This window comes from Euwallacea fornicatus, chromosome 1 (assembly GCF_040115645.1).
Source record: "Euwallacea fornicatus isolate EFF26 chromosome 1, ASM4011564v1, whole genome shotgun sequence".
Classification (NCBI taxonomy): Eukaryota; Metazoa; Arthropoda; class Insecta; order Coleoptera; family Curculionidae; genus Euwallacea; species Euwallacea fornicatus.
Window position 1 is genome coordinate 7,804,983 of NC_089541.1, and position 19,402 is coordinate 7,824,384.

At 33.8% G+C, this 19,402-nt stretch overlaps 6 protein-coding genes across 7 annotated transcripts in view; 3 read left to right on the top strand and 3 right to left on the bottom strand.

Annotated features, from left to right (window-relative positions):
• Positions 1 to 642, bottom strand: part of cpx (complexin) — a 220,394-nt gene extending 219,752 nt beyond the window's left edge. Inside the window, exons 1-2 of the mRNA XM_066290630.1 lie at positions 526 to 642; positions 327 to 426 (exon numbers count right to left, since the gene is read on the bottom strand). The gene's annotated coding sequence lies outside the window, so the exon portion shown is untranslated. The remainder of the gene's footprint in view (positions 1 to 326; positions 427 to 525) is intronic.
• Positions 643 to 651: 9 nt separating this feature from the next.
• On the top strand, positions 652 to 3,616 carry LOC136340433 (nuclear cap-binding protein subunit 3-like). Of its 2 annotated transcripts, XM_066284645.1 has the most exons (3): positions 652 to 1,048; positions 1,408 to 3,380; positions 3,436 to 3,616. In XM_066284645.1, exons 1-2 carry the CDS (start codon positions 860 to 862, stop codon positions 3,367 to 3,369), a joined length of 2,151 nt encoding a protein of 716 aa, XP_066140742.1. In that variant the 5' UTR covers positions 652 to 859; the 3' UTR covers positions 3,370 to 3,380; positions 3,436 to 3,616. The 2 variants fall into 2 exon arrangements, with proteins under 2 accessions (XP_066140742.1, XP_066140672.1); XM_066284575.1 differs by having other exon boundaries at positions 1,408 to 3,616.
• A 55-nt stretch (positions 3,617 to 3,671) lies between these two features.
• On the bottom strand, positions 3,672 to 7,224 carry l(3)07882 (Nucleolar protein 14 homolog l(3)07882). The gene is made up of 6 exons (XM_066283474.1): positions 6,527 to 7,224; positions 5,848 to 6,221; positions 4,761 to 5,774; positions 4,091 to 4,581; positions 3,883 to 4,038; positions 3,672 to 3,822 (listed from the first exon to the last, which is right to left on the bottom strand). The coding sequence occupies exons 1-6, from the start codon at positions 7,050 to 7,052 to the stop codon at positions 3,723 to 3,725; spliced, it is 2,661 nt and encodes an 886-aa protein (XP_066139571.1). The 5' UTR covers positions 7,053 to 7,224; the 3' UTR covers positions 3,672 to 3,722.
• Positions 7,225 to 7,511: 287 nt separating this feature from the next.
• LOC136350379 (2-aminoethanethiol dioxygenase) lies at positions 7,512 to 8,564 on the top strand. Its single transcript, XM_066301992.1, has one exon. The coding sequence runs from the start codon at positions 7,717 to 7,719 to the stop codon at positions 8,470 to 8,472; it is 756 nt and encodes a 251-aa protein (XP_066158089.1). The 5' UTR covers positions 7,512 to 7,716; the 3' UTR covers positions 8,473 to 8,564.
• Positions 8,565 to 9,338: 774 nt separating this feature from the next.
• LOC136350374 (E3 ubiquitin-protein ligase MARCHF5-like) lies at positions 9,339 to 11,512 on the bottom strand. The gene is made up of 4 exons (XM_066301980.1): positions 11,113 to 11,512; positions 10,809 to 11,054; positions 10,479 to 10,666; positions 9,339 to 9,940 (listed from the first exon to the last, which is right to left on the bottom strand). The coding sequence occupies exons 1-4, from the start codon at positions 11,275 to 11,277 to the stop codon at positions 9,610 to 9,612; spliced, it is 930 nt and encodes a 309-aa protein (XP_066158077.1). The 5' UTR covers positions 11,278 to 11,512; the 3' UTR covers positions 9,339 to 9,609.
• Positions 11,513 to 11,558: 46 nt separating this feature from the next.
• Positions 11,559 to 13,194, top strand: Prx6a (Peroxiredoxin 6a). Its single transcript, XM_066302005.1, has 4 exons — positions 11,559 to 12,013; positions 12,075 to 12,449; positions 12,633 to 12,705; positions 12,843 to 13,194. The coding sequence occupies exons 1-4, from the start codon at positions 11,928 to 11,930 to the stop codon at positions 12,969 to 12,971; spliced, it is 663 nt and encodes a 220-aa protein (XP_066158102.1). The 5' UTR covers positions 11,559 to 11,927; the 3' UTR covers positions 12,972 to 13,194.
• The last annotated feature ends 6,208 nt before the right edge of the window (positions 13,195 to 19,402 follow it).

The window sequence follows — 19,402 nt, forward strand, 5'->3', positions numbered from 1 at the left end:
GTTTTTGTAACATTTGTGCCGTAGTTTCTTTGCTCATTATTTGTGTTTTGTAAATAGTGAAATACTTCCAAAAAAACCCATTATGGATTTTCCCCGGCTATTTTTTCCATTTTAAGGTTCGAAAGTGTATTCTGGCGGAATAAAAATGCAAAGCGAAGAATAAACAAATAACTAACCTCACTTAAATTCTCGCACTTTCTAACAGATTTCCGGAGGGAAAACAAGCGTATTAGGATATTAAGTTTTAATGCAATTGTTGTCCAAAAGAGTTTCTAAACCAAATTATGAGTAAATGTGTTGTTGCTAGACACATAAAGCGTACTTACCAATATTGTTTTACTGTTTCTACGATTTAGAGCCTTTCGGAACGCTGCTTAGAAGATAGGTTCTTTTGCGAAAGGGACGGTGTTATCACGGCAATTTTTCCTGAAATCAGTTGAATATGACCCGTTACACCCCTACCCATAACTCAATATCAAGTTATTCCATTAGTTACTTAAATTAAAAACTCGCACTTTTACCTACTTCAGGCATATACTGCTTTTTGTAACAATTTTTGTATGCACTGCAACATTCAACGTGCAATAAACTAAAATTTTACTAAAAACTATAAAATAACGGTGGGAAGTTTGAATTCCCACGTAAAAATAGGAATTTTAGGTTAAGTCCTACTCCGGGTACGCCAAATACCATTTTGTGACGTCACGTGGACGAGACAACTGTAAAACTTTCGACATCGAATTTACGACGCTTTGCATTTGCGACGTCGCAAATGTAAATATGTTACAAATTCGCTCTGGTACTTTTATACAACCCTGATTAAAATATTTAATATTGTGGCGTAAAAAATAAGAGGATCATGAGTACCATAACAGATGCCTCCTCTCGCCCCAATATTAGGATAGAAATCACTAATTCTGCACAGACAGAAAGACAGGGAGCCCCTGAAGAAAAAATGGATATCGATGCTGACGAGAACGAGGAAGGAGAGATCAGGGATGACGTGATGGACCTAGAGTCTTCCCCACACGAAACAAGAAACCATGAGGTAATTAAATACTCCCAAAAACCTTTATTTTGGGCACTTCTTAAGAAAGCCTAGAGAGGTTATCTCACATGAATTTGTCAAAATCAACCAAGATGTCCCCCCTATTTGGAATATCTTAGAAAAGAATAGTATGCACCACTATGAAAATAAATATTTCATTTTTATAGTAATTTTGAAGCAGCTTGTAAGAAACCCTACTGATCTTATTATAAACTATTAATAGACAAAAATCCTAATAGATCTTAATACTGAAAATGAATCTAAAGAGGTAGTAGGTATGACTAAAAAGCAATAATTGTTTTAAAATTAATAAAACGCATGTTGGAATTATGATATTATTTTGTCCTTCTTTATTTTAGGAAATTTCGCGTAATGCGATTTTCACAACCGGAATAAACATCTTTGACAAGAAGGAGCAAGAAAAATTACAAGAACGTGCAAAACGGTTTGCTCTGAAACCTGCAGAAATTCACATGTTTAGTGATCAAGATTTGCAAGATTTACGAGAAAGTTTAGGCATTACTTCGACCAATGAAAGTGATTTTAAATTTGACACTGTTCATTTGCTTGGTTTAGAGGAAATGACCACTGAGGATATCATTGAGTATTTTTCAAGTTATGCTCCAGAAGGGATTGAATGGATAGATAACAACACTTGCAATGTAGTTTGGTTGGACAGTATGTCAGCAGCTCGAGCTTTACATTTCAAATCTAGGATGGTTCGAGGAATGCCTGCAAGAGAGCCCAAAGACACTTTTCCAAAAGAATTTTTAGATGACTCTGAGGAAACACATGAGGAAACTGGACAGAGCATTTTATTAAAAAACAAAAATCGAGAGATTGAGCTTCAAAACGAAGTTGGGCAAGTGATTTTACTGAAAAAGAAAACATATCCCGAGAACTCAGTTGATATTTCTGAAATTACCATCCCAATACCTCCAGGATATTGGAGATTGGGAAATTCTCATCCCAATACAAAATGCCTATTGATTAGGTTTGGAAAAGTGATTGATAAATTACCTTTTAAATCAGAGAAATGCAGTAAATATTACAAGAAATTCCCTAATAGCCAAGGTAACAGGCATGTTATCTCTGAGACCAGAAAGAAGGAATTGCGCTCTATATTTGAGAGAAATAAGGAACTTAATCAGAGCAAAAATCCTTGGGGATCTCTTGCTCAAAATTGGGACCAGGATTCTAAATACAGAGAAAAGGAACCAATAATGTATCAAAAAGATAAAGAAGATGATGAAGTTCAAATTGTAGCAGTTAAAAATCCAAAACTTCAAGCTCGTTTAGGCACCAAAAGGAAATTGGAATCAGATGCAGAAAAATCTGATAATGACAATGAATCCAGTGAATCGAACACCAAAAACCCAAAAATAGCAGTTGAACGAAAAGGCATCACAAAAGTTCCAAGAATGAAAATGTATGCAGATGAAGAGGAAGAAAACCAGAAGAGAAGAAAACTTTTACTGAGCATCAAAAAGCAAAATGAAGAATTGGATAAAAAGGAGATGGATTTGAGGAACATGTTAGGCCCTACCAGTAGATTTCTCATCAAGGACGACTTCCCAGAAATTGAACCAAGCATTGATTTAGCCTCAAAATTAAAGAACCGAAATAAAAAAATGGTCTATGCAGTGGAGGCTGACCCAGTAGAGTTTGATCCATATTTCGTTGATAGAAGCGGAAGTGCTAGAATTCTTTATCCAGACGTTAGAACAGAATTAATAGAAAGGAGCAGACGCAAAGAATCAGACGTCACGAGAACAATTTTCATTCAACCTAAACGAGACGTCCGGGACAGATTAGCAGCAGGAGGACATTCAAACAGGGAACGACCTCACAGTCGTAGAACAAGCAGACGTTCTCCCGAAATGACGTTGCACAGCGATCGAATTCCCGCCAACAGATCTGACCATTCTCGAAGAAGAAGACGAAGTTATAGTCCTGAGAATAGAAGACGTGGCGAAATAGGCAAATCTAGAACATCAGCAGCTTCGAGATCTCCAAGGAAGCCTACAGTAGCTTCAACAATATGGTCCAAAGTAACCAAAAACACCCCCGAGAAAAGTTCCAGCGAAAGCGACTCCTCAGAATCAGAAAGTTCTAGTGAAGAAAGCAGTAGTAGCAGCGACAGATCGGTATCAGAAGACTCTGATGCGGAAAGTGATTCTTCGGGGAGATCAGCGATGCGGATTAAAGCCAGGAATCCTGATAGGCCAGGATTTGATCGAAGCAGGTTAAGCCACAAGGTTGACCATAAAAGTCCGTTGAAAATTACCACGGCCAATGAACATTTCAAGCAGAGAAAGTAGACAGAGTTTAGGTATTTGTTTATTCGGGGATAATAATAGGATTTTATTAACAGGTTTTTTTTCCAGCTATTGAATTCAAAATGGCTTTTATATTATTTAGATTTTATAACGATTCACTTAAGGAATTGGACACGAATTGTGCAAGCGATGAGAAATCAAATTAGTTTGTAATTTTGATTGTGGAATGAATAGTTATCATTGAGGTAGTTCTCTTTTTTACTGCGTAAATAAAATTATTTTATTCCTATTTATGTTTTTGTTTTGCGTAGAGCGTGTAGAAGGAATTTAGAAATCAAATATGCTTTTAACAAAGGAATAAATACTTTATTAAACCTAAAATTTTACAAAACCTGTTATTTACGTTTCTTCTTTTTGTCCAAAGCATTAAGTTCGCTCTGTTGACTGGCAGCTTCGGCATAAATTTTATTAACTTTCTCCTTTCTTTGTTTGTCACTATAAAAAAAAAAAAGAAAAATGTTAAAGATGCTTTCAAACTATTGTAAAACAATTTACCTCTGAATCCTTTGATTGATTTTTACCCTACCCAAGAACGCCTTATCTCGTCTAATTTCCCTAAGAGCTCCCTTGGTTTCCTTTTTCAATTTATGTATAAGCTTATCCCTCTCGGATTTTTCTCTAGATTGAACTTTACGCCTCTTGCCATCAAATCTAGAAAAACCCATATAATACATGTAACAATTTACACCAAATAAACACTCACATATCAACTATTTTCGGCTCATACAATCTCAAAGCCTTGGGCTTCTTTTCTGCTACGATAAGGTAAATCAATTTCCTAGAAGACTTCCATTCTTTGAGAAGATCACAAACACCCTTGAGTTCCTTCTGTACATCGCAAGGATATAAATCCACAGGAATTTGATTGAGGAATGCTTCAATATCGGTGAAGATCTCCACACAACTAGGGAGATTTTTCAAGTTTTCTTGGAACTCTTTTAATAGTTTTAAAGCCAAGTTCAGGGCTGAAACCTTGAAGTCTTCAGTCAATTCTGATTTTAATAAATGGGAAAAACTGTGTTTTGCTGTGTTTTTTTTCCCATATTTTTTTGTTAAAACCAAATGTGAATTTAACGGTTTGAATGGAGGTACGACTTTTATTAGCTGGACGCTCGATTTTGGAATGCACATGTGAAAGATTCCCGATAAGAAATTGATGGCAGCTGGCAGATACCTGTTCGACAAAGAAGTATACTGAAAAAAGGATAAGATGTCAAGAATTTTTCTGTAAGAAAATCAACTAGAAGGAATAATATAGTCTATTTGGATTTTATTAAATTAAGTACATAGTCATGAGTCATCTCCTTTTCAAAGTCGCTTATTAAAATATCTGATAATTTGTGCATGCTTGATTCAAAACATAAACCACATACCTCTAAAACCAACGTACAAATGAACAATCCATAAGAAATATCTTGTGCAGTCCTAACTCTGCAACTGGTCAGCATTTGTTCCATGAAAATAAAACAAGGAGTCACGACCTGATGTCTGAAATCTGACGTTGAGAACAACACACTGACAAGCTTAAGGAAAATTGGTACTTCCATCCCTGGATATTTCTTTTTTCGCTTCCTGAACTCTTGATGCTTTTCTTTAATGACTTCCATCACTGAATTATGAGTATTTTCTTTATTTAGTTGTGCAAGTTCAAAAATTGATACCATAAGAGTTGACAAGATTTGAAAATTTATTAACAGACTTTTGGAATTATTTTCGTCTGTGAATAGGTCGTTGATATACTGCAAAATATAGGCGAAAAGCAAACCTAATCCATCTTTATTTCCCTGCGAAAGGCTTGGGTGATTGCACTTAATCATTCTTTCAAGGATAATTTTCTGATGAGTTGATGACTGGTCTTGGAAAACGTCGATAAAGCTTTCATATGATTCTGGCAATTTGAAGGTGAATGGTAGCTCATTGCCGGCTTTTTCTAATTCTTTCTTTTCGCTGTCAGTAAGACTTGACTTTCCTGATTCATTTTGAGCGCCTTTCCCTTTTTTTGATGGAAATTTTTCTAATTTATTTTTAAGTTTTCTTTTTTTATTATCTGAATAAACATCTGAAGTTTTAGTTTGTACATCTGATTCATCACTCATACTATCATCATCTTTTAAATCAGCTAAAGAGTCTTCAGACTCAAATTCTTCATTTTCTTCTTGTGTATCTGAACTTTCACCATCTTGATCAGAATCAAGATTTAAATTGCTGGTTTTCTTAATGTTATTTTGATTTGCATTATCCTTATCAACCCCTATAAGTTTGCCATTCAACTCAGCCTGGATTTGAACATTAGATTGGCCATGTTCATCATAAGTTAATACATCTTTTTCTTCATCAGATTCCAGCACAAAATCATCATCTAAATCATCTGCACTTCTGTGATTTGACTAAAAATAAAAATAAAATTCATTGCTGGGCAAAAATCCAAAGATGTCAATTTGTGTCGAAAGAAAAACTTACTTTGTGAGAATTATTGTCAACACCCCCTCTCATCCTTTCCAACCTCTCATTTTCCAATTTTTCAAGTTTTTCCTTTTCTTCTTTTGCAATTTCATCCTCAGTTTTTAGCTTGTCGGATACAGTTCCTTTTGCTTCAAACCTCAATTCCCTCATTACTTTATCATAGTCATCCAATTTAGGTTTTTCCAAATTATTTGTACTATCAGTTTTTTTGGATTTACTGACCAATTGCACTAAATCTTTCCATTCAGTATCTAATTTTTCAGTTAATTCTAAAGTTGCTTCTTTAATTTTTTGCTTTTCTGCTTTGCGTTTCTTGGATTCCTCTATTAGTTGCTCTATTAACTGTTTATGGGTCTTTACACCCTCTTGTCCTAAATTTCAAAACTAACAGTGAGTAACACTTCAAGAGACTAAAGATAGGTAAATGTTTTTACTAAAAGGAATGACAGACGAATCAAACATATAAAATGATTAAAGAAAGTGAATACTATCTTCAATATCAGAGTAATAAACCCCTCATTTGCTTTAACTATAATTACTTGTTTTATTGACTCTTCCTTAATATTTTATTCTCAGAATAGTAAGCATTTGAAAATTTAAATAGCAATATTAATGTCAAAATTTATTATAAAACTTTTAAGTTTTTGGAGCCAAAAAATTTACAACAAAAGCATACCTGTATTGCTCAAAACTCCTCCTCCAAAATGTACATCCTCCACAAAACTTGAGCCCAGTTTTCCACCCTTATTCTCATCATCGCTTTCCTCATCATCAGATTGAGGGTCTTCAAACTTCTCAATTTCACTCAAAGTTTGACCTCTGTGTGTCAAAACCTCATCCTCAGCTAAATTAAAGATGCTTTTCTTGTTATGTGCTTTAGCTCTAAGGGCGGCGAATCTAGCCATGATTTTATCTTCATTGGGCAATTGGCCCTTCTCTCCTATACGTCTATCAACAAATTTATTGGTTTTGTGCTGCAACTTGTATTCATTTAATAGTGTGTGTTTTCGCTTCAGGATGGCTTTTGCTCTGGAAATTCCAGGCAGGCCTTTATCATTCTTTTGCTTCTTTCCTAAAACTCGCATTTTTTCCTTGTTTATGTGAACTTCGAAGGGATTTAGGGCTTTTTTGACACACTTATTTTGACGCTTTTTGTGAATCTGGTCCACAGACACACGTTTGCGGTTTTTCACTTTGGCCATATTTATGGTTGAACTGACTTAATTACGCTTCTAAACCTACACAGCTGCACTAGATGTAAAAATTAGATTTCTTTATAATGCATTTATTTTAAATTAATAAGTTTTCCAATTTAAAAAACATCCGCTGCGGTAAACTTGTGAGAAAGCATGGAAAAGCGAGGTTAAGTTGTATTAGCTAAACTTTGGGCACTGAAAAGATACTGTCAATGATATGACTAGACATAAAAGATTAAAACGTGACAACATTGTTCTCACAACTTTTAGTGGTTTAGTTACTTTGCAAACTTGTAAGAGGTACTATAGAGATCCATTGTGGCCCCTTCGCTAAATAGCGATCATAAATATGATCTATGTTAATGGTTTCTGTATTTAGAAGAGCAAGTGCAGCGTTGCCAATTATATTTCATATAACTGTTGTATCCGTGTCCTTATGACGTTTTAACTATCGCTCGCCGGATGATAAGTCCTCATTTGAGTGACACACCAAATTCCTAACATAACAAAAACAAACTAATAATTAGATCATAATTAGCAAATCAAATGGCCAAATATCTTTATTTAAAATTGTTATTGTAAAAATGTTTGTTTCTATCTAAACACACCGTTTCAAGTTCCTCTATAACATTCTACAATTAGTTCTAGTTATTAAACGTAAATTCAAAAAATGTCCAAATCCAACCATATCATAAACGTTCTCAAACAGGCAATCCTAACATTCACCACCAAAAAACAGAAGCCCGAATCATTTCCTGCCAATTTAGAAGGGTTAATTTCACTCCTTAACAATACCACTAGTGAGCATGTAAATTTTCCAAACCAGTTCATGAATCCTCAGTTATGGGAACATCCCGAGAAGGCCCCTGTAAGTTGCATAGAAATCTTTGAGGACGATCATGTAACTATGGGAATTTTCGTTCTAAAACCAAACGGAAAGCTGCCTCTGCATAATCATCCACAAATGCATGGATTGATTAAAGTTATTGCTGGGAAAGTGAAGATAGTAAGTTATTCAATAAACACTGAGAAAACCAAAGATGTAGACCAGAAGAGCATTCAAGACAGTAAAGCTCCAATGCAATTTAAATCCAGGCCAAGCACATGTGGGATTGTTACTGCAGAATTGAATGATATAACTGTCGTAGGTCCTAATAGCCCCACATGTGTACTAGATCCAGAAATCAAGAATCTACATGAAATTGAGAGCTTGGATGGACCTGCAGCTTTCTTGGATATTTTAGCCCCTCCCTATGATTATCCTTTGCCAGGGTATGAAACTAGAAAATGTTCCTATTATACTAAGTTAAGTCAAGTTGCCCAAAATATCTTTTGGTTGCAAGAGATCAGATCACCAAGTTGGTATTGGACTGATTCCCATCCTTACACTGGACCTGACTTGTATGAGGCCGATCTGGCCTCTTAAATAGATATATAAGGTTTACTTTGTAATTAAATTACAATATTCTATGTTGCATTTTTATATTTTTGATGTAAATATAGTTTGGCATACTGAAATGTGATGGTTTTGAAATAGTGATATTCATGTTTTGTGATGTACCCAATGAGTAAATTAAGGGACTATGCAAACTAGTGATTTTTTATAGACTAACTGTTTAATTGATTGCTTAATTAGCATCAAGACATATGATACAGAGTCTATATCAGCCACTAAATATATGAATGTGATTATATACCCTGATTTTGACTAAACTGTTAGCCAACAACATGTTGCTCACTTCTAAGGACCTTAAATGCATTAACATGTGTTGAAACTACATTTGCTGATACCTAGAATGCTATATTAATATTATACAGAAAGTTTTCTTAACATGAGGTATAGGGAAATCAAAGCAATGTATTTCATTGTTGTTTTTCAACAAGCCATACACAAAATTACTTGACAGGTATTTATATTTTGAAGGGGATTCAGGTGTCCTGCAACTGACGTGTATAGGGTTGTGATAGGTAAAAATGTAGACTTTTCCTGAGAAGGTTGCAGTCTGTTTTCTTTTTATTGAAATTTTTTTTTGTACACCTTAGGGTTAAATAGAGACTTTGTAACCTGATTTGAATGAAATTTATTTTAAACATGTCTAACAAATAACGTCTAGTGAAAAACATCACCTGATTCATCTTCATAACAACCTGGTTATTAAAATCTCTAATAACTCAATAACAATATCGCTTGTATGCAGCATGTAAAAATAAGTTATGTTTCATAAAAAAAAAGTAAAGATTTTTTCTTGTTTTTTAACAGTTAAAAGTAAAGTAGAATTAAAACTCATAAACGCAAATATAAACTTTTTATTTTATTAAATAAATGTAAACAAGTGAATATTCGATTGCAGGAAACAACAACCTTCCAACAACATACAAAAACAGCACTTGTAACATAACTATACATTCCAATCTCGTGTTATATCCAGGTATTAATAAGCAAAGTGCATGGTCCCAAACAACACATTGTTTTAATAAAAACTTTTTAAATGTTAATTTTATCAACGAAGAAGTGTTCAATGGGACAAATCATCAACAGGTATGTGAAAAAGGTCCACCAAGATTAATCGTCTTGTGTCCTATTATGTCTCACATAAGTTGATATATTGGACTCTGTGTAGTCCAAAATCCTTCGCTGACATTGTCTTATATAGTTTTGTTGTTTGTGATAAATTTTCAAACAGCCTTTTACGGCTATAAACGCTAAACCGCCTAATACTGTGCGATGAAAATTTGATTTTACTGAATCAAATAGGAGTTTCCCGAAAAACGTTGATATAGTGGGCATTAGCAGCGCTCCACATAAAACTCGTGTTGCGGAGATTGGGCTAGTAAGCGGCGGAAGATCGTGTTCTGTTGAAGACTCTGTTCTAGTACTTGTCGCTATATCAATCCTGAAAAAATGTACTGAGTTAGGTATTGAGAAATAGAGTGTAAAACGGAAATCTAAACATCAAGTGGACCTATTTATTTTGTCAGATGCTGTGTCTCACCATTTTGTCAGAAAATGGTTTTTCTCTCCCTTGTTTTTCTATTATTACTTCCTTTCAAATATTTTGAGACATACACATTTGTGTGTTGAAATACATAGACAACATTTTGAAAACTTCCAATAAATTTAAATAAAATGTTGCCAAATGTACTACTTCTAATTTCATTAAAAACTCCATCATTTTTCAAATAGAATTTTTCTATTATTTTCCCCATACTACCTGAAGGTCGTCCTGCAACGTAATGCAGAGCTGATCCGCGATTTAAGACTCATCCTGTATATATGTATATGTATATGTATATAACAAATTGAAATTTTATGCTACTATTCAGTTTTTAAGTGTGTCACACTGTAGAAGCAACCACTATAAAATACAATAACATTGAAAATCAATTTTTTTAATTTTATGGAGAATAAAAACCAAATTAGACAATTCTTACCTAAATGGGGGGATTCTTCTGATAATAGGGATCTTATTTATATTTTTTCTCATGAAGCCAAGTACAGCATCTTCCCATCTGATGAGTTTGCCTAGGAGAAGAGAAACTGGAATAGCTGGAAGCCCTATTAGCAAAATTAATGGGTCTGCTTGTTCCATTATTGCCAATCCTTCTTTTTGCCCTATAACCTACAATAGAATCATTTGAGCAAAAATATTCAAAAACTGATAAGTACATGCAAAATTGAATTGCTTTTATCAGTGTCTGCAAATGATTTTCAAATAATGTTTAATTTAATTTTCTTTTATGTATAAATATTGCATCATAAACCTGCATCACTGTGATGGCACCATAGGTAACTGCACACCAATACACAGCACCAACAACAATCCCTGCAGCCATGAAGGGACACCCTTTATATATGAAACTATCGACTGTATCTAAAATAAGGACCAACACACCCATATTGGGAAACACTATAATGTATTCAGTCTGACATTGCGGGCATGTAACTTTGCTCATATTGCCCCCTTTTTGTTTCTCATCTACCCATCTCTGAAGACACGTTTGGTGAACCTGTAAATGAATACTTCTGATATATTTTTTGCCAAGAATTTTTGTATGAATTTTATACCCATTTGGTGGTGCCTTTGCAGTTGCAGGGTTGAACCCACGATGCGTGGCGGTCTTCTTCTTCTGAAGCAAAGCACACCCAACAATATCTTCCAGATTCCTTGGTCGTACTGGTAGGGCCTTTGGGCCCTTCTTGAGATGTACTTTGACTAGCATCGGTACTCATGATTGACGCTTATTTCATAACAACTAATTTAGCATCAAAAAATAAAATGAATCTTTACGTGTTTTAATTTATATGGAATTTTAATATTTAAGTGACATTTTTGGTCAATTTATTAAAATGTTTCTGTTTTTCACTAAACACTTAAAAACGTCAAACACATTTTTTAACTTATGTTCTGGTGAAAGTCCTATAAAAACAATGGAATATAACGCTACTGCATCATCAGAAAGTGATTGTCGGAACCGGGAAGATCTAATACAAAAAATACTTCTGCGCATGCGACAAATTTAAATTCCTACTTTGACGATGTGCAAAAATTTACTCTAGTAAACAATTGCATTATTAATTTTTCAGATTTTTCCTTAGTTTTTTATTTTCAAATTAGCCCTATTGCGCCATATTAAACAAAATACTATCGTTTGGCTGAACGTTGCTAATACGAAGAGATTCCGTCTAATTCTAGACAAACACCCAGACAAGTTTCAACATAACCTAAGATACCGGAACGGCATTAGCGGCAGGCTGTTTATTATTTCTCTCAAAATCTTATTTATTGTTTAGTATTTTCCTAAACCTTTCGAGAATATTATCAAAGCTCCTCGTACAAGTTAATATTTCTGTCATAATTTCAACTCTTAAATTCTCGCAGCATGGTAAATCTAGGGGAGATATTTCCAAATCTCTTTGTGAAAACAACAGTTGGTGACATGCATTTACATGACTGGTTTAAAGATTCGTATGTTAAGATCCCAGCAAAGTGCTCATTAACGATGCCTATTAACTATTATCGGTTTTAGATGGGGCATATTGTTCTCACATCCTGCAGACTTTACTCCTGTATGTACCACTGAACTAGCCAGGGTAGTAGAGCTTAAAAATGAATTTGCCAAACGTAACTGCAAGGTAATCGCCTTATCCTGCGACTCGGTCGAATCTCATATCAAATGGATAAGAGACATCAATATGTATGCCAAAGTAGATGAAGCAGAATTTCCATTTCCCATTATTGCTGATCCAGATCGAGATATTGCTCTGGAATTGAATATGCTTGATCCAGATGAGAAAGATGCTGCAGGAGTGGTTTTGACAGCAAGGGCAGTTTTTATTGTTGATCCTAAAAAGAAAATGAGGTTGTCGATATTGTATCCCGCTACAACTGGAAGAAATTTTGAGTAAGTATTTTTAGAGATATTTGCATAGTGCTTAAAAAGAACCAAGCAAATTTAGTATATTTTTACAGTAATCAATGTTTGCATATTTCAAGTAGTGAACCTTATGTTTCTGCTATTTTGCAAAAAAAAAATGTTGGTTTATTTAAATAGATGGTAGGACTTTCAAACATTATTTACTTGCAGTGAAATTCTAAGAGTTTTGGATTCCCTGCAGCTTTGTGACAAGCATAAAGTGGCCACCCCTGTTGACTGGAAGGTAAGTATTGGTTTTTAGTAGGAGGAAACATGTTACTGTTATTACTTACTATAACTTGTATGTTTAAAATATTTTTTTACTTGCACCTGTATTTTCTACTCTATTCTAAAAATTGATTTTTGACTTATTTATTTCAGAAAGGACAAGAAGTCATGGTTCAACCTTCAGTTTCTGATGAAGATTGCAAAAAATTATTCCCAGCAATAAGAGTTGAATGTCTACCTTCTAGGAAACAATATATTAGAAAGACTGTCATAGAAAATTAAATTGTTCCTTTCTGGCTAATTAAATTCACTACTTAATTTTTTAAGTAGGTAGTAGTAATGCCGTAGCACGAGCTGATACTGACTGACTTCTGAATTTTTCTAAACTTAACTTTGTCGAGACTTACATTTAAGGTCTATGATAGTTTGATATATGTAGGTAATAGAAATTAGTCATTCTTAATACTGTTGATTAAAATTAAAATCACACGAATCTCCATCGTTCTTTTCGCAGTGTACAGTCTTTCTTTTGCCCATTTTTCTGAATTTGTTTGGGGTTCTTTCTGTCTGAAGTGGTATTCAGATTTGGCGTTGCCTTTAATACTGAAAGATTAGAGACCAAGATAAATCAATTTAATCATCATATTTATATACGTCCTGTGAGGTTAACGTCCGTGTCAGTGGATATGAAGTGGCCGCTGGAGTGTCGTCAAATATACACCGAATATATTTTTTATTAGTATTGACGCTCATAGGAAACTATTGCTTTCCAACGTGCTCCAATGAGATAATTATCAAATGTGGAACTATATTTTGTATTTGGGTATACAGCTTGACCTCAAGAATATGAACTAGACTGTCAAGCGGGAACAAAAGCGCAGTGCTGGCATTCGAGTTGCTATCAAAGCCAAATCCAAATTTTAAGTTCAGTTTATAAATCCGGCTTCAAAATCACGACAATATGGCGGTACCATTGCCTTGGTATCAAAGCAACTGCATTGCCTATTATACTCGCATGTCTTAATTACACCAATAGCAGCGTAGAAAGGATGTCGAGGTTACTTTCTATAGGTAAGGTGTAACAAATATGCAGAGATTTCTTTCCATGATTATAACTTTGGTTCATAATAGTTGTCAAAATATGATACTAAGACGAATTCCGTTTTTGATGTAGAAAAATTTAACGTTGTTAATAACAAAAAATCAAGTTAGTGCTAAATATACACGCGCGTTTTCAATTTTCAGGAGTTAAAGTGAAATAGGAGACACCAAGTCGGCACTGGCGCTTTCATTCAATGTGAGACGAAATGATTGAGGGTTGTGAGGTGGGTTCATTTGCATTAATTTCAAGTTTCCTCTTGCATAACTAGTTGTTTGATAATTCACTTTTGCTTTCAACAGATATTACGTGCTATGGGCTAATATTTGCAACATTTAAATATTTTTAGTAACACTTATATGCTTTTCGAATTGGCCAAGAAAATTTTTAATTTAACAAGATTTATCTTTTTTGAAATTGTTGGAGCAAAAATTTGAAAATAGAAATTTTGTAATTGTTGCTACTTATTTATTATAGCGACAATATACAAAAAAAGATACAAAAGAATAAAATAGTACATGACCCAAAAACATAGCACCTTGTATATGGCTACCGCTGAGTTTGACATTTTGTTTTGGAAGGTTTAAAAAAAAAATAGTGCAAAGAATTTAAAAAATTATACTCAAGGCAACGTGAGAAATAACGTGAAACTTTGTCACCCTGTATATCAAAAATGATGGGTTTTTGACTATAGGTCTATTAGTATTTTTTAATTCTTTTTCAGGGTACCATCCTCCCCTGAAATATTTCCATGATGATATGCTCCACCCTGTATATTTAGTATTTGAAGAGTAGTAAAACTGAAAAAAGTAATCACAGACCTCTTCTAGGATCTAATACGTTTTTTCGAAATATGTAGATGAAATTGATTTCTGATTGTTTGATTTTGATTTTTTTAATAAAACTTTAAAACCTAGAAGAGGCCTGTATACAGATATAAGGTATTCATTTTAAAAAACGAGTGTGATTTTGCCAGTAAATTCTGACGATTGCAGAAAAATTTGCATTTCGTTAATTTATTACGAACTATTTATTATTTTGTATATTGAAAAGTGAAACCACATTTAAGTAACACCATTTCGCATGGTAATGCTCTTCTTGCCATATGAAACATGCCATATAATTGAATAATTGAGAAATAAATAACGTTGGAACTAAGAAACTTTGCAGTGGCTTGCACCACATGCAAATTTTACTTCTAATTACATTTTGCCCTAGTTTTTTCCTGAAACTTGACTGACTATTCAAATACATCAACTAACAAAGATATAGCAAAATCGTCATTACCACGCTTTAATGTGATCGTTAACCATTGCAAGTGTTTTTCGCACAGAGTATGATTTAATTAGTGTGTAATTTTCTTAAGACAGCTGCGGTCTGGTTGTTGGATAATCGCATATTAACAATCAAGTGGCGGAAAGTAAAAGTGTATCGATGTTGAGAGAACAATGAGACGGCGATTTCTGCACAGTCACAGCATCACCTACACGACAAGTAATCATGATCGTGAATATGGACCGCGGCATGCGGTAGTGTGAAGTAAAGCGGAAGTTTAAAGGTTTTGGATTTATCGATAGTTTATTTATATACAGGGTGTCTACTACACATACGGCAAAAATGCAAAGAACATTGTCCTTTGATAATTTTTAAAAGTCTTTTTGTTGGGAAGATACACGGCGAAACAAATTTTCAACAGTAGCAACATTTTATTGTTAAATAATACATATAAAGCTTCTTAATCGAGAGAAACTGTTGAAAACAACTGCCTCCAAATAGGACGTCTATTCTTATGGAGTTACACCCCGCAATAATCCGATTTTTCATATTTTCCACATTTTCACTTGAGTATTATAAACTAATGACTTTAGATATTCACATAGAAAATAATCAAGTAGGTTTCAATTCGGGGATCGAGCAGGCCATAAGTAAGGTCCATCTCAACTAATCCGGCATATTTCCGTATATTATTGCTAAAAATTCACAAGCTATCAGACTGAAATAGCTGGTGCACCATCGTGTATAAACCACATTGCATTTCGTGTTGCGAGCGGTATATTTTTCAGAAGGTAAGTTAGAGTTTTTAAAAAAAATTGCGATACATCTCGCCCGTCAGTTTTCCTAGTAATTTTTTTTCCAATGTATCTTCTGAACAAAGACTTTTCAAAAAATAATAAAAAAACAAAATATTCTTAAAATAGTCCAGGGAATAATCTCTAGATTTTTTGCCATACGTTTAATGGACACCCTGTATATATATATGAATTTTGACTAGTGTTAATGGACTTAAGTAAGCTTAAACATTTTTAAGCTGTTTGGGTTCTGGTTAAATAGAAATTTGGGTGATGTTGACTATAACCTTGGGGGAAAACTTTCCAGATATTTTAAGGATCTTAAGGGAACACTTTCAGTACACTCATCTTGGATGGAGGATTCGATATTACCAATTTTCTTGGACTGCTCTTAAGCAGGAGCTTTGAGAATTTGACTACCTCGAGGGGAAAACTATCAGAATTTCTGACTATTTATAAGTACATATTTTTTAAGACTATTTAACTGAGACTGACAGACTGAGGTTTTACTCAGCGGGACTGTATACAAAATGAAATTATATTTCACTATTTTTGACTAGTTGCTCTTAAAAAAAGGTTTTTTTTAGTAAACCCGGCTGACGCTAAAGAAAATTAAAACCAAAGCGGAGGTTTTATTTTCTTCATATTCGAGTGCTTAAACGGTAAAATCAGAGTGTAACATGCTAAAATAAATAAGAAACTAGTAATGCAAATGTATTTAAAACACGGATGTGAGATAGATAAACTATACTTGGGTTTCTATGCTTTGTTCCTAGGGAAGGTGAATTGTTTAGCACTGAAAATCTGGATATAAGTGACCTTTGACCAGACATTTAGAGGCTTCCTCAAATTTCAAATACAACTTATATTCTGAAAATTTATAATTAAATAAATATGGCACATTTCGAAGGTGCGTTTATTCAGACACCTAAAAATACTTATGTCGTCCTCATTTGGGCAACCCATAAAACCACCAAATCCGTCAAATGATAAATCAATACCACTGATATGATAATTATTCAAGGTTCAAGGAAAACGTGGACTTGCGTTTTGTATATATGTACTTAAACTTTTTTGGTGATTACCATTGTTCTCATTTTTTCCAAAAATCAAATTATTAATTCTCTGCTTTTGATGAAATATGCCGACTGCTGTAAGTTGAAAGGAAAAAACCGTCTGAACAGAAAACACACGTAAATGTAGGAAAGACACTTTCATTGGAACCAGTATTCAATGGGTTCTTAACCTTTTGTTAATGTACCTGGCCTGCAGTCAAAATTCCTTGCAGCAAACATGGGTTGTTAGCTGTAAGTGGTCTACCATTTACGTCATAGGTTACATGTAATAACTCACTACTAATAAAAGGAAAATGCTGAAATTCGCTTACCGAAATCGTTCAGAGGAAATAACTGATGTTAAATTGACCCACGTTTACTAATATAGAGTATAACATATCATCATAGAGATATTTTACTGACGATAATCACTTCGAAGTTTCTGAATTCCAGCATTATTTATTTCTCAATTATCCAGTTATATGACATGTTTGATATACTACGAAGAATATTACCATACGAAATGGTGTTACCTAATTGCAGTTTCACTTTTCAATATACAAAATAATAAATAATTCGTCGTAAATTAGCAAAGTTTCAGATTATCCTCTAACCATCAGAATTTACTAGCAGAATCACACTCGATTTTTTAATTATATCACTTTATATCTCTTCCCAGATTCGTTATCAGATTTTTTTCCCCAGAATTAAAAAATGTTTAAAAAATCAAAAATCCATTTAATCTGCATATTTTTGAAAGAAGTAACAGACGCTAGAAGATGTCTACAGTTTTTTTTATTTTACTAACATTTAAATACTAAACATACATGGTGTGGCCTATCATGGTAGATACATTTCAGGGGGCGATAGTGCTCTGAAAAATAGTGAAAAATAGCTAATAGACCTATAGTCAAAAACCTATCAATTTCGATATACAGAGTGACAAAATTTTACATTATTTCTCATATTTTGCATTTTTATCGTGTATTTTTTTTTCAAGGAAATTCTTCACAATACATCTAACTTGTTATCCTGACGACGGGAAAATGTGGGATTCGCCCAATCACCCATCCATTAAAAACCTCGGAATTCAACTTATAGTCTTCGCCGACCCGGAACTGTCCTGCGTGGTAAACGCCAAGAACGGCGGAAGTTTCGGTGTCTTGTTTTTAAAATTTTTGCAAAAGCGATACCTTTAAAACTGCTTTTAGTTGGATAGAAGAAAAGCGTCAGATCTATTTTCCCTCTGCTTTTTTTTATAAGATTAGGGCCAATTTTTTTTTGCCTCACACCCCTTCTTCGTACTTGTCTCGCAGATCATTTAGCTCTTTTCCTTTTTCCGTTCATCCCATCCTTGAAAGGAAAATCTCAGAGCGACCCAATTCTGGCTTCTCTTTTCTTGCTATTTTCTCTCAACGAGAACACAGGATGTTGTGTTTTTTTGGGTCACGCGCTATTTTATGGTTCGTACATTCTTTTGGAACACCCTGTATGAATTCTGTCACAAAATTTAAATTCCTTCTTTATTTCTTTAGCGTTTTGATCTCTTACATTATTTTCGTATTTTTTATCGTTTTCGTAGAATTTACAAAAGTTTATAACGATGCAAATTGTGAACGTAAACAGATTAAGGTAAATATAATCATCCGGCTCAGTTATTAAGTGTCTAAAGCAATTTGTAACTTTTAATCAAATTTTTTAAAGGACACATAAATCTAAACGAAAACAAAATGATAGAGAATGTTGAAAAAGTCCTCACAAAATAAAAAAAAAATAGAAAGTTTGCCACCGTGTATATTGAAAATGGTGTGTTTTCCACCATGGGTCCATTAGCATTTTTTTTATTATCTTGCAAAGTACTATCGCTTCCTCAAATGTCTCCTTGACGATATACTACACACTGCATAATAAGATCAGTTATTGAACATTCAACATGTTTACGAAGTTTGATACATCCAACCCAGACTTCTGGCACTCATAACATATTATGATAGGTATAATTGATGTAAGTAGCACGTGAAAGCTTAATTACTGGCCAACATTACATATGTTTACAATGTATACATGTCGAATAAAAAAATCATTGTAGCATTGGTGGAAAGCTGTTATTTTCTTGGCAAAGTTTGTCTTTGTAATTATTGATAAATACGACTTTGCTGATTTTGGCGCAATACTGTTACGGGAAGCATACTGTGAAGAGTTAATGCTTCATAAATTTATCTTATAACGACACTGAAGCTCAAACAATAATTATTATACACAGACATGAAATTATGTAATTTTCCGATATAGTGAATAACAACTTTGCTACATCGTCGCAATTATATCTCCTCTCTCTTTGGATCATTTTACGGGGGACGTCTCAAATTAAGCGTTAAAGAAACCGATCACATATCATTTCTAACAAAAATAATGCGCAATAAACCGACTAACTTTATACAGGGCCAACTGTAACAAACGGTAATTTCCTGTTCAGTGGAATGCACCTCT

Excerpts from the sequence above, each read along its gene's own strand:
- LOC136350379 (XM_066301992.1), top strand. The coding sequence starts at position 7,717 with ATGTCCAAATCCAACCATATCATAAACGTTCTCAAACAGGCAATCCTA.
- LOC136340433 (XM_066284575.1), top strand. The coding sequence starts at position 860 with ATGAGTACCATAACAGATGCCTCCTCTCGCCCCAATATTAGGATAGAA. Across the intron at positions 1,049-1,407 it reads ACGAAACAAGAAACCATGAG|GAAATTTCGCGTAATGCGAT; the intron begins GTAATTAAATAC and ends TCTTTATTTTAG.
- Prx6a (XM_066302005.1), top strand. The coding sequence starts at position 11,928 with ATGGTAAATCTAGGGGAGATATTTCCAAATCTCTTTGTGAAAACAACA. Across the intron at positions 12,014-12,074 it reads CATGACTGGTTTAAAGATTC|ATGGGGCATATTGTTCTCAC; the intron begins GTATGTTAAGAT and ends TATCGGTTTTAG. Across the intron at positions 12,706-12,842 it reads CCACCCCTGTTGACTGGAAG|AAAGGACAAGAAGTCATGGT; the intron begins GTAAGTATTGGT and ends TATTTATTTCAG.
- LOC136350374 (XM_066301980.1), bottom strand. The coding sequence starts at position 11,277 with ATGAGTACCGATGCTAGTCAAAGTACATCTCAAGAAGGGCCCAAAGGC. Across the intron at positions 10,667-10,808 it reads GTGCCATCACAGTGATGCAG|GTTATAGGGCAAAAAGAAGG; the intron begins GTTTATGATGCA and ends ATTCTATTGTAG. Across the intron at positions 9,941-10,478 it reads AGAAGAATCCCCCCATTTAG|GATTGATATAGCGACAAGTA; the intron begins GTAAGAATTGTC and ends ACATTTTTTCAG.